Raw genomic sequence first — 12,806 nt, 5'->3', positions numbered from 1 at the left:
GTACTATAAAAAGATTAGGCAGTGGCTGTTTGTCCGGCGCCGGTCTTTGAATCTGAAACACTATTTGACCGGTCATGACATCACTATACAGGCACCTTTTTCTCTTTCAAAGCAAAAGACGAGAAGCGCGTATATAAGTTCTAAATTCGACAATTTTATTCAACTCGATTCGTGGCGCGTGCGATACTTTTCCGGCTTCTATTCTAGAGGGAATGAGTTCGATACTACCCAGAAGCGTTCTTTTTTATTTTTCTTTAACTAAATTTTGACCCGAAGTGCATTTTTGCAGTCAATTTTTAATTTGAGTTGCCTACAGCCCAATTTCTTATGTCTTTTCAAATGTAAGTAATAAAGTTAGAGTTTTTTTAATTTGCTGGAATTTGAGAATTTCTCTGGGTAATTTTCCGTTTGTGGCCATGCTAACTACTGATATATAGCCTACTACATAATTTTTCATTCAGGCACGTTTTAAACCTTTCAAGGTTTTGCCACCTTTTCCCGTTCATTAACGTGCTGGTAGGTCTATATCGATTTTTGTGGTTAGTATCTTTTTTGTCCCGGACGCGTTAATGACAAAAAATAAAATGATTGATTGATTGATGTGACCATGTTTGCTGAACAAAGCATTACATTTTTGCTCTCAACAAGTTAGTTATATACAATGCTTCTTTTAAAAAAATGGTAATGGTATGTAAATGTAATGCAACTGAAATTCAAAATTGACTACTAAAATGCACTTCGGGTCAAAATTTAGTTAAAAAAAAAAGAACGCTTCCGGGTAGTATTGAACTCATTCCCTCTAGAATAGGAGTCGGTGAAGTATCGCACGCGCTACGGATCGAGTTGAATAAAATTATCGAATTTAGAACTTAAATACACGCTTCTCGTCTTTTACTTTGTAAGAAAAAAAGAAAAAGGTGCCTGTATAGTGACGTCATGACCGGTCAAATAGTGTTTCAGATTCAAAGACCGGCGCCGGTCAAATAGCCACTGCCAAAAGATTACTAGGCGTGGCTGCTGCGACTGTCTTCAAAATGAGAAAATATTAGGTAGCCTACACAGATTTAAAAAAACAAGCTGTGACCCTAGCTAGAGAGTATATATATCTGCCTTATCTGGTGCTACGCCTTGCCCATGAGTAGCCAGGGAGTAACGACATTTGAGATGCAACTCCATTTTACCTCAGAGTGAAACCTCTGCTGTCAGTTGCAGTTTATAGGCCTAGTCAATGCCCAGGACTGTTAAAAAGTGGGAACTAAATAATTGAGTGGTTTATCCAGCTGTGGTGATAAAACTTGTGGTAGGCTGATTTTTCGTGTGTGACCAGCGTGAATACTTTGAGCAGCAGGTCCAGGATGGTAAAGGATAGACCCTCACCCTTGGCCAAAGATTGAGAAGGAAAAGTCCCCATTAGGCTACAGGAAGACGACCGGTACTTATTACCGGTATTATTCGTGACAATGTCTTATAATACATGTTTTAAATCAATTTAGGTTTTTTCATGCTTTCCTGAGCATGTGTTGTATTTCATTTCATTGAATAACTTGATACTTGGATATTATCCTTGTGCATTTATGATGTGCCGGGAGACAACTGGCGGCTGGGAGACAACTTGCCATCTCAGTGGGATTAGTGGAACTGATTACAACATATTTTAAAGAAGATTGCTCAGCGATTTATCAATGCTTTGAGGTAACGTACATTTATTATTATTTACTTGCAAACACAGATTTTTTAATATCCAACCTTCCCATTCTCGGAAGAACATCCGACACATACTTTGCAAATTTATATATAGCTTATATATAACTTGTGTGATATGAACACCATGCTACTACTGCTAATAAATTCTTATTTCATTGCCTTCTTAGCGATAAGAGTGCGGCTATATGAGTGTTTGACAATGTTTGTATTATTTTCAATATCTTAAAGATGTTGAATTGAATTTGTAGGATTCAGCTATATCTCCCAGTTTGAAGAAACTCGTTTACCAGCATCCAATAATTGTGTGTTTTGGTAAGTTGTGAATGAGCGTTTGTACAATTTTGACTGATGTACAAGTGAACTTTTGAATTGCTCACCTAAATATGAAGTTGGTAAATGTAAATATGCACTAAATTCAGTCGTCGTAGTTTCATTTGTGCCTCATTGCATCTGCAGGGCCCACTCTTGCCAGTGCAGTGAAGTTTCTCGTATTCATCGAAGGCAACCTTGCAATGGAAACCAAGTCGTTTTTTTGTAGCGCTGGCTTACTTCTTCTGCTCATATTACGTCTTTGCAATGTCATATCCAGATAGTGCAGCTGCAAGTCTGGAGTTTATACAGAGGTATGTAAACCTGTAATGTGTTTAATTGTTTATGTATGAGCTAAGGAATAACAATAATGGAACTCCTCCCTCCTTCACAAAGTCATTCATACCAGTGACCACAAAGTCATTCATACCAGTGACAAGCTGGTCTGGAGTGGGATTCAAATCCACGAAGTTCTTGATAGTGTCTCTGTACTGCAGCTAGTAAGAACTGCACCCATTACCGGAGGGATTGCGTCTTAGACCACTCGGCCATCCAGACTGATTATTAAAGGTGTTAAACTGTTAATACTAGTTATGTACGCAAGTTCCAAGCCACAACTCCAGAGCATGACGATTATTCTAAGGTTTGTGGAAGTGACAACGCATTCTGATCAATTTGAAGGTTTCACCACACGATGGTATTGTGATGTAGTTACAAACATTGCTAAATTTCACGGTCAAATTTGAAAAGATCCACTGATATAACTTGTGTTGTTTCCTCAGATACTTTGCTCGCATTGGGGTCATCCATCATGACAAGAAAAAGAAAAAGTGGGATGTGCACCCTAAAGTACTCCGACTGTGCAACGAGGTCATGCTTCGGCAGGGATGTTTGTTATGAAGATTGAAGCAAGTCAAGAAATTCACTGCTCAGTCGCTGCTGCTTCATGCTTCGCCGAAATATAGCCTCGGCTGAACACTGCAGTTAAAAAAGCGAATCCACGTGTTCGTGAAACGTCAAACAAATAGCTATACTTGTAACATCTTGAGAAATATATTGTGAAACATTGTCGCCAGTGAGGTCTGCTGTACAGAATAAATTTATATCTGCAAATGCACGTGTGTAATATTTACTTGTAGAGAAAGTCATTTTACTCTCATAATGCCGTTTGTCACAAAAACTATTCGGGAAGTTATTTTGCTGCCTGTCCAGAGCAGTAATTTTACTGATCAGAAACATTTAAAAAATGACTATCCAGAGCAGTAATTTTACTGATCAGAAACATTTAAAAAATGACTATCCAGAGCAGTAATTCTACTGATCAGAAACATTTAAAAAATGACTATCCGGACCAGTAATTTTACTGATCAGAAACATTTAATAATGACTATCCAGAGTAGTAATTTTACTGATCAGAAACATTAAAAATATGACTGTCAACGGAAGTAAAAATACTTCCATTACAGTAAATAAAATTACTACTTAGGAAGTTATTTTGCTGCCTGTCCAAAGGACAGTAAAATTTTTTAACAGTGCAGGAATGCAACCCTGCAAGCTGAGTATGGTAAGATAATCTTATAACTGGTTATTATTAGCAAATGAGCGTTGTTTAATTCGTTTCGATTAGAAAAAAGTTTGGATGCCCCTCTTGAGAAAATCCTGCGTAAGCTACTGCTTTATAAAACTCGGTTTTATCAATGCGCAGTAGCCTATTTGCAAAACATCAGGTTTGAAAAGGCAACTTTTCCCGAATCTTGATGATGCTTTTCATAATATTGCATTTTGGGCTGATTTCGTCAACAGCATGATTAGCCTACTACTATAACCTACCCTAAGGTGTTGCGACCGTGTCATATTTTAATCTGAAAATTTATTAAAAAAACGTCAAGTTTATATAATTTGGCCTTAAAACCGTCAATATCGCAATCCTGGTTGCTGCCAAGATGAGGCCTAGTGTTTGGCTTTCAGTCCAGATACTGTTACAGCGACATCAACGGCTCAATCAATGCCCACAAGCGGCATTTGGTTGGTTTTGAATCTTTATCCTCGGACTGACAAAGCCTTGATTGGTTATTCCTGGTAGTTTTGCATACTTGTAGAGGCAAATGTTTTACTCGGAATTGGCTCAGGGTAAGCGTTCGGTAGGTGGACAAGAGAAGCGGTATAAAGACTCACTGAAGAGTAATCTTAAAATGTGTAACATCAATTACAGAAACTGGGAGGAAACCGCAGAGGATAGGCTGCTATGGAGATCTGCCACTCGTGAAGGTGTTGCCACGTTTGAGAAGAGCAGATCTAAAAAATTAAAAGAAAAAAGAATGCAAAGAAAAAAACGACAATTAGCCTACACCCACAACCAACTCTCCCAAAGGATCTTAATTGTACCAAATGTAACCGAACGTTTATAGCCAGGATTGGACTCATTAGCCATTTAAGAACTCACCGTTAGCTTTTATTTTACTGCGAAGGCCATCATCCTCGAAGACGAGGGATAGCCATCAGAGGCTCTTGACGCAGAGCCGGTTACCGACATTGACTCTGGAGTGAAGTTTCTGATTGTTGAAGTGTTGTTGCCGGAGAATTATTCCATTCACTATAGGTACCGCTGAATGGAGAGCAGTCATGAAATGCGTTGCTCAAACGCACACCCCGAGAGTCGAACTTGTGGCGCGTGATTTTGAGCCGGGCGCGTATCCACTGAGCTAACTGGCATGAATGCTTCCAGCAGTGAATTTAAGGAATAAGATTTTATGTGTTCCTCAAACACTAAGAAAATAATGCAATATATCAAAGTAAACATATAGCCCACTGAATTAGTTTACAATCAAAAGTAGGAATGTGCCTAGGAGGCTACACTATAGGGAGGTGGGGACTTCTCATAACAATTTTCAAAATTGCACTAAGACTATATAGCCTACAACACTATAGCACTACATAACTTCATCACCAAACAGATTTGAAATCCTTGTGTCGTCGTGAAAACCTTTATTTAAAACTTGATTTTAAAGAAATCTTGCAGCTCAACTTTATAGAATTTGGTCAAATGCAAAGTGAGCGTCTTGAACAAAAAGATATCATTGGACTACAAAATACACAACAAAGAATAATAACAAAATAAAACCTGACAAAATTGTCTCAGGGGTAAGCTCATAAGACTCTTAAAATAGGGCACTGAAAAACAGAGAGTATCACACTGCATTGACAAATTCAAGTTTAGTGCATGGGATATTGTTAGCTACTATCAACCTCAACTTTTACATTGTCCATTTTGTCTTAAAAACTTTGTTTCATTAGAACTCCAGTGCACGTTAAAAATGTTTCTAGGTTCACCACTCACCCAACAACAAGGTATTTTAGTTGGAGATTGCGACATTTTCTATTCGTCACCAGCAGTTTATGACTCAAGCCAAAAGGAGTGCAACTGCAGCAACACTTTATTAACAAATTGGATGCTAAGGGAGAAGAAATATCAAATTATACTGCACCATTCAATAGCTGTAGCCCACTTGACTTGATTGACCGCTCACTTGACAGTGAGCGATTGTCTCGAGGCGCGTGGACAATGTCAGTCACGTGATCAACCTAGGTCGATCTCGATGTTTCGATTCGGAAATCGCAACCTCGATCGTCTTCGTCGATTCATTCGCTGGATCAGCTCACTGTCACCCCTCCATGAGACCCGCTTTGTCGCATTGGACGCTGCAGACAATTGTTCGGTTCCGCGATCCCCAACCATCTTCACCACCGGTGGCCGTTTTGCGTCCGAATTGTTCTTCATCGTTGCATTCGCCAAAGTGACGTCACCGGAAGGTTTGCTAGGGACGCGAACCATCAAGCGAGTGAAGAGCGGGAAATGAGTGATCCTGGTTATCTTAGTGCGGAGGTTTGTGAGTCCATCGATGTACATCCTCTTCCTTGCTCCAGTGATCAGATAGAATCGATCCATGTTGATTGGGTTTCCAGAGTCGCGACCATGAGGAATCATCTTGTACCTAAAGAAACATCTCCGGTCAACATTTAGTTCTAAAAATTCGATGAGTAAAGTTTTGACCACACAATCCACCACATGGTAGACATGATAGATCAGACTACTGCGCCGGAAGGGTGCCGGTTCAACTCCACGATATGATAAGGAGAGTGGACAAGTTGAGCTTCACCGATATAGGTCTTTGATGCACCTTGTTCACCATACAAGCCCAACCACCTGTTGATTGCCGCTTCAACCCTCTTTTCACGCACTCAATGCTTTTTTCACGCACTCAATAACTTGTCTTTGTAGGGTCAGGCCTGTGGGACGGGTGTCGGCATCGGGGATGAACGAATGGAGTGTGGTGGTGCTTGACTTCCATCCAGTTAGTCAAATAGATGTTTTGTTCATCAGCTTCATTGAACAGAAGTTGAGCTGCTGGCACGAATGAGTATCTTGATTTCAGTCGACGAAGGTGCTCGAGAGAGTCACCGAGATTGACAGTATACTTCATTTAATTGTTGAAGTGTTTTTTATGAATTATTTCATGCATTGGGTGTCCATGAGAATGAGCTGTTATGGAACAAGTGCTCTGATGCCTAAAGCCAGTGCCTGAAGCCGACGTCTCGATTCCATTGTTCACTGTTGGTGAAATTATATTTCAGTTTGCGGTTTCAGTTTGTGCAGTTTGTAGTGAAGATGTTGATTTAGCTGGTTTGCTGTTAATTTTGAGTTGTATTGTGTGGTTATTTATTTTGCAGACTTGAGTTTAATAAAACCAAATCATGGTTACAACAGAATCTTTATCCTCGGACTTAGAAAGCGGCTTTGGAAGCTTAATCATGGTAGTTTCCTCTACTTGTGAAGACTTTGAACCACCGACACCGGTTCGATCACCGAGATTGGCAGAGTGAAGTCTCAGCTTGTTGTTGAAGTGTTTTCTATAAATTATTCCATACATTGGATGCTCGGTGATTATTTTATCCCTTACTTTCATCAAGTCATCTTCGTTGTGCGCTTACCTTCCATAAAACCAAACCGGTCTGTACCGGCGTAAACCAGCCGACTTCAATCTGACGTTCATGTCGTCATCTTCTCCTCCCCATCCCCAGTATATGTTCGAATATCCGTTCACCGATCTGCATCAAGACATAGACAAAAGCATTTCAACAACACTTCAACAATCGGAAACTTCACTCTGTCAATCTAGGTAACCGGGCCTGCGTCAAGAGCCTCTACAAGTATGAGAAACTACCAGGAATAACCTATCAAGGCTTTATTAGTCCGAGAATAAAGATTCAAAAATCAACCAAACCAACCAACCATAGATGTCATGTGACAGATCTGTCTATTCGCTGGGCTTAGAATATTTTAATGTAGTTGCCCAGAAACTGTTCCTACTCTTTTATCAATTAGACTGGGTGTGTGTGAACATCTCTCTAGGTTTTGAGCATTCAGAGATAAGTTTGACAGACAGGACTGTAGCTAGATAGACTATATCTACAGTAAAACGCATTCAGAGGCGGACAGGAGCGCCACCAGACACAGTTTTTTACCAATGCCGGTGTAGCGGAATAAGAGCTACAGGCTACATAATTACTTTAATCGTAATTTCGCTACTTTCCAGCTTAAATTGAAAAAAAGTAAATGTATTGTTTCAACAATTATTGCGTAAGAATGAGTGTGATTTAAGCCGTTTATTTAATCAAAATCTTCAAACACCGGCGGTTAGCCTTGATAGGCTACCACACAATAATTAAACAAGAACTCAAACCGAGGAATGACGATTTCTTTTTCAGTTGCTCCGCTCAATATATGTGATTAAATTTCCCTTTCAAGATTTGATTTAACACAAACAAGAAAAATCATAATGCTCATTTTTAATTTTATATCAGGTTTCCTATGACGTTATCACATTATTACCCGGATTATTTTCACTGCGTAATCGGAACCGTTTTTAAAGTCTTCGGTTTGACCCGAACTGGAATCGATCTCAGGCCTGCCAGCACTGTGGAGTGGAAGGCAAATCCTTCGGCCACTGAGCTGGTGAGCAGTCAAGCGAACGGCTTAGTGCGGAAGCTGCCGACATCAAAGCTGACTGATTTGTACCACGGCAACTACACAATTGTGGAGACTGTTGTACAGCGGCACTGGTTTATCTTGCATTGTAGCACCTCACCTTGTAATCTGCGATTTTCCTTCAAGTAATCAGCGGTCCTGTAAAGAACAAACGAACCAACATCCGCAGCCGAAAGCTCCGTTCATGAAATACATTCAACTGCTCTGTTGGCTGAATTTATGTTTTAACCTGTGAAAAAAACGTTAAATCTCACCTGTACTGCCACTCCTTGAATGCAATAGCGCCTCCAACAGTGATGCCTATCGTGTAGTTGACCTTATAGTTGAAGCGATCAACAAACGGCGCAAGATGGCGCACTCCCTTTCCCTCTGGACAAAAATATACCAGTTGGGTTTATTCGATGATGAGGAAAAACTATTAGGCTACGGTACTCAAGCATTGCTGCTTTTTTTCTATAAAAACAATAGTCTGCTTTAGCTAGAGTGAAAGCAATGCAGCTGAAGTGGACGAAGGAGAAGATCCAGCTAATAGCTCTTCGGTTGGAGGGAGGAGCGGTTTCAACAAAACGCAATGATGTGTAGCTTTCAAAGTTACAATGTTCTCCACCTGCTGTCTGCTATGGTGCAAAAGATGATGCTTTGATGATTAGTTAAATAATTTTCGTTCAAATGTGAAACATTAGTTTGAACAGCGGCTCAATAAAAATTTTAAATTACTAAATTCTACGTAAACTTGAAGTTGTACCACAGCCATTCAAAGCCGAGTAACTCAACCAGACTCAACATATTTCTGTTTCAAAAGAACTAAGAGAGCGACGATGAGACCAACGTGTGGTGTGAAGCTGATGGACCAAAGGAATACTGACGAACTTATGAACTTGCTTGGGTTGAATGAGAATGTTGATAAGTTGGCGAAAGCGAATGGAGCAAGGTGGTACGGGCATGTTTTGAGAAGGGATGAAGATGATGCTTTGTCTAACCGTAAATTGTTGCGTTTCATATGCAAGGCTTCCGAGATCTTGGTTTGGTACTCAGACCTGTCTCTGGATACGATCTTAAATTGCTTGATCAAAATATTGTTATTACGTGCTGGTGTAGAAAACGTTCGATGGGAAATTTGTTTTAACGAATGGTAGCTTTTTTTTCTGTGAGTGTTAAAAATAAACGTAAATATGTTAAATCTTATTACGTTACTCGGCTTCGTATGCCTGTGGTATAACAAGCTCTCCTTTGAAGCTCCAACAATAGATCATTATGCGCAACTCTTTGCAGTCTGCTCTATTCTGGTTGATTGTTAGGCTACATCGCGATGGTACCGAAAACAACAAAACTTGAAATAGCCATAGGAAACAAATTAGAGGCAATGACGTCATCAGATTTAAAACCCATAGGCTACAGCAAAGCAAAACGTTTGCATGTGCTGACGTTGAATCAATGTAAAAAACAATTGATTTGTTGTCTGGGGAGTTGCTTCAAGAAAATATTTCTACCTGTACATTTGTACAAATTTCCTATCACTTGAGGAATCATATCAACGTCTTGAAAGATGAAACAGTTGAACCTTTTCTTCGTCGTTGCCCAGAGAAAGGCAGTGTTCATAAGTTGACCTTTGTTGAAGACTCCATTGCCTTCCTGCTCCACGACAAATATCGTAAACTCCAACTGCTGAATGATGAGGATAGGAAGGGTGTAGTGGAGCCAGTACCTTCATAGTGAAATAAGGAAAAGTGCATAAAAGGTCTTTAAAAGGCTAAAACAGTTCAGTTTGTTTTTATTTCTGACCATCACAACGAAAAAACAACATATGACAAACATTGCAGAGGTCTACAAAAAGGTAAAAGCGACAAAACGCGGACGTTATAACGTGCATGATAGGCTACCAAAGCAGGACAATCAGTTTAAAATATAGCAGGGTCGCATCTCCTTAACAATGGATGCAAAACTCAATGTTGCCACACGCCCACTGTCAGCGAGTTTCTCAACACCCATAAAAACATTTTCAAAATATGAGCATTTTCCAACCTTGCATTCATTGTGATGCGTCTACAAATATGAATTTAAACACGTTCTCAGCTTTACACCAATGTGTTTTTGCTGAAATCGTGTTTGTTTCTGAAAAAGTCTTCCATGCTAGGACGATATCTTGTCCTGAGAATGTTAATTGGCTCTGCTTCACCAGAATTGTGAAACTTTCTCAATCGCAATTCATTTCCAAAACGGCTTTTTAATTTCGCCACATTGGGGAAAAATTTTCATTCTGGTAACACCAGTAAAACAGCCTGCTGAAACGGTAAGAACTTTAACATGGTTATAGATTTAACAAAGAAAAGCATAAGCTGTGTTGAGTAAAAGAGCGTGGTTTATCAAAACAAGAGAATAAATATTGAGACACTACACTCGTTTTTTTCTTTCCGTTTATGCTTTGGTTTGTTAAATCTACTACCATGTTAAAGCTTTTACCAGCTGGGACTGGGGCGTCAAGCAAAAGTGTTGCCGGATGTTTTCCAAGTCTCAACTTAGCTCTGCTTCTCACTATTCGAGAAACTGCTGAGGCTCATGACATGTAAATAAAAAACTACAAAAAGTTGTTAAAATATATTTTACTAATCTTCAGAGATAAAGTAAAAATATTGCAAAGCATTGGCTGAAAACGAGACACAGTGTTTCTCGGGAACAAAACTGACCTCACAGATTAATACAACATAAAAAATGGTTTACTCACCGCAAATGCTGCTCTCTGTCTCTAAAAGGAATAATAATTGCGATGGTCTCTCGGGGCCTGCAATTCAATGGACCAAGATAAACACCTCCAATTAAAATTTGAGGAAATTTGTGTTCAATATCTGCCATTTTTGGGGCAGATAAACTAAAATTTATGGCAATTTCTCGTCTCAATTGACTTAGATCCGAAAGGCATGGAGTAGAATGCAATTTCAGAAGAAATTGCTTGTTGACTTGCATTGGTGATCTATGGGGAGTCGAGTTTTGAAATATGGAATCTTCCACAACCGCAATTAGACTATTCTCATTAGCATTATTGTTCAATAATAATTTATCATCGCTAGTAGTGTGAATGAAAGCTTTTCTGACACATGATTTGATTGCGACTTTCACAAATTGGGACAGATTTTCTTGCTTGCCTTTCCTTTGAAGCCATTCTTGTATACCATTGGTGAAAGATGTATTTTCTTGCAGCTTTCTCATACAGTCTGTATCTACCGTGCTATGATCGGCAGTTAAAAAGGCAGCCAAAACCGAAATATAAAGCTGTAACTTAGATTTTCGTTCAGAAATCTCCTCTGAGAGTAAATTGAAACGTCCTTGTTTAATAGTTAATATTCTAAGAAAAGCACCAAGTTGGCCAGCAACGTATATTGATAGCCCAAACAAAGCCCAAAAAAATATCATTCTTAATTTTCTTTTCTTAACTTGCAAACTTGGCTTGAACATTTTTCAGCAATATCCTCGCTTATTCTGACGCCGATTTTTAGCCTGTATTATCGATAGGAGATTTAACGTAGTTGAACAATTATGTTAATTGTTACGCTTCCATTGTAATTGTTAAAGAACAGTTAGTTCTTTTTTTTTTGAGGGGAAAATTGCACGGAAGTTAAGTTGTTAAAGAAATTTATCAAGCGTGACGAAAACATAAATAGCGTCCAAAGTAAAACGCGATTATGCTTCAAGAAATGATGGAATAGCTGCGTAACGTTAATGCGTTATCCTTCGGTGATGGACAGTTGTATCTCTGGAAAAACCAGCTCAGTGGCCGAGTGGTTTCGCATTCGGCTCTGGTGCTGGTATTTCTGAGATTGATTCCAGGTCGGGTCAAACCGAAGACCTTAAAAACGGTACCGATTGTGTTCTATCCTGCATAGCGATGATAGCGCCAGGCCCGGATTTAGGGGGGGCAGAGGGAGCAGTTGCCCCGGGCCCCCCGACTTTTGAAGGGCCCCCCTATGTGGAAAAAAATGTGATTTTGTGTTATTTTTTCCTTTTGGCCTTTAAAGTTTCTGCAAAATGCTGTGCAGTACTGGACTGATGCTACTGAAGACGTAGAGGTGGTTTTTGCACGGGGGCCCCCTGATCTAAAAGTGCCCCGGGCCCCCTATCAGCTAAACCCGGCCCTGCATAGCGCAGTGAGAATGAGTCGGGTAATAATGTGATAACATTGTAAACCTGATATAAATGAAAAAATGAGCCCTGTCGCTAAAAGACCTTAGCTGTTGTATGTAGAGCGCCCCGATAGCTCAATTGGTTAACGCGTCACTTCTGGAACAAAGAAAGTTCAAGTTCAATAGCGGTGCTGGTTCGACTCTCGGGGTGTGCGCTTGAGCAACGCACGTTAAGGGCTGCTCTCCATTCAGCGGCATCTAATGGATGGAATAATTCCCCGACAACAAGCCTTCAACAATCGGAAACTTCACTCTGTCAATCTCGGTGACCGGGCCTGCATCAGTGATTCAAAGCTTCTACAAGTATGCGAAACTGCCAGGATTAAGCTCTGCAAGAAGCTTTCCCAGTCCGAGGATAAAGATTCAATCAATCAATCAATCAATAGAGTGACAATAAATAAAACCATAACATTATTATTATCTCTGAAAAAAGACTTTGCACTAGAAGCAGTATAAACCTTGTCACTCATGCATCAAACAGTTCACCAGCCTTATTTTTAACCATAATTTCATTTTTAATACTGAGTAATTATTGAGATATTTTTAATACAAAACTAATAGTGAGATATTTT

At 39.6% G+C, this 12,806-nt stretch overlaps 2 protein-coding genes across 2 annotated transcripts; one reads left to right on the top strand and one right to left on the bottom strand.

The window, feature by feature from the left end:
- The first annotated feature begins 1,228 nt into the window (after nucleotides 1–1,228).
- LOC145787863 (uncharacterized) lies at nucleotides 1,229–2,896 on the top strand. The gene is made up of 5 exons (XM_082599699.1): nucleotides 1,229–1,248; nucleotides 1,590–1,692; nucleotides 1,953–2,016; nucleotides 2,161–2,327; nucleotides 2,796–2,896. Exons 1-4 carry the CDS (start codon nucleotides 1,229–1,231, stop codon nucleotides 2,295–2,297), a joined length of 324 nt encoding a protein of 107 aa, XP_082455825.1. The 3' UTR covers nucleotides 2,298–2,327; nucleotides 2,796–2,896.
- Nucleotides 2,897–5,059: 2,163 nt separating this feature from the next.
- LOC145787770 (beta-1,4-galactosyltransferase 2-like) lies at nucleotides 5,060–11,365 on the bottom strand. The gene is made up of 5 exons (XM_082599592.1): nucleotides 10,782–11,365; nucleotides 9,550–9,764; nucleotides 8,314–8,428; nucleotides 7,003–7,119; nucleotides 5,060–6,005 (listed from the first exon to the last, which is right to left on the bottom strand). Exons 1-5 carry the CDS (start codon nucleotides 11,261–11,263, stop codon nucleotides 5,591–5,593), a joined length of 1,344 nt encoding a protein of 447 aa, XP_082455718.1. The 5' UTR covers nucleotides 11,264–11,365; the 3' UTR covers nucleotides 5,060–5,590.
- Nucleotides 11,366–12,806: the final 1,441 nt, after the last annotated feature.

Source organism: Aplidium turbinatum, chromosome 18, assembly GCF_918807975.1.
Source record: "Aplidium turbinatum chromosome 18, kaAplTurb1.1, whole genome shotgun sequence".
NCBI lineage: Eukaryota > Metazoa > Chordata > Ascidiacea > Aplousobranchia > Polyclinidae > Aplidium > Aplidium turbinatum.
This window is presented reverse-complemented; position numbering and strand designations above follow the sequence as displayed.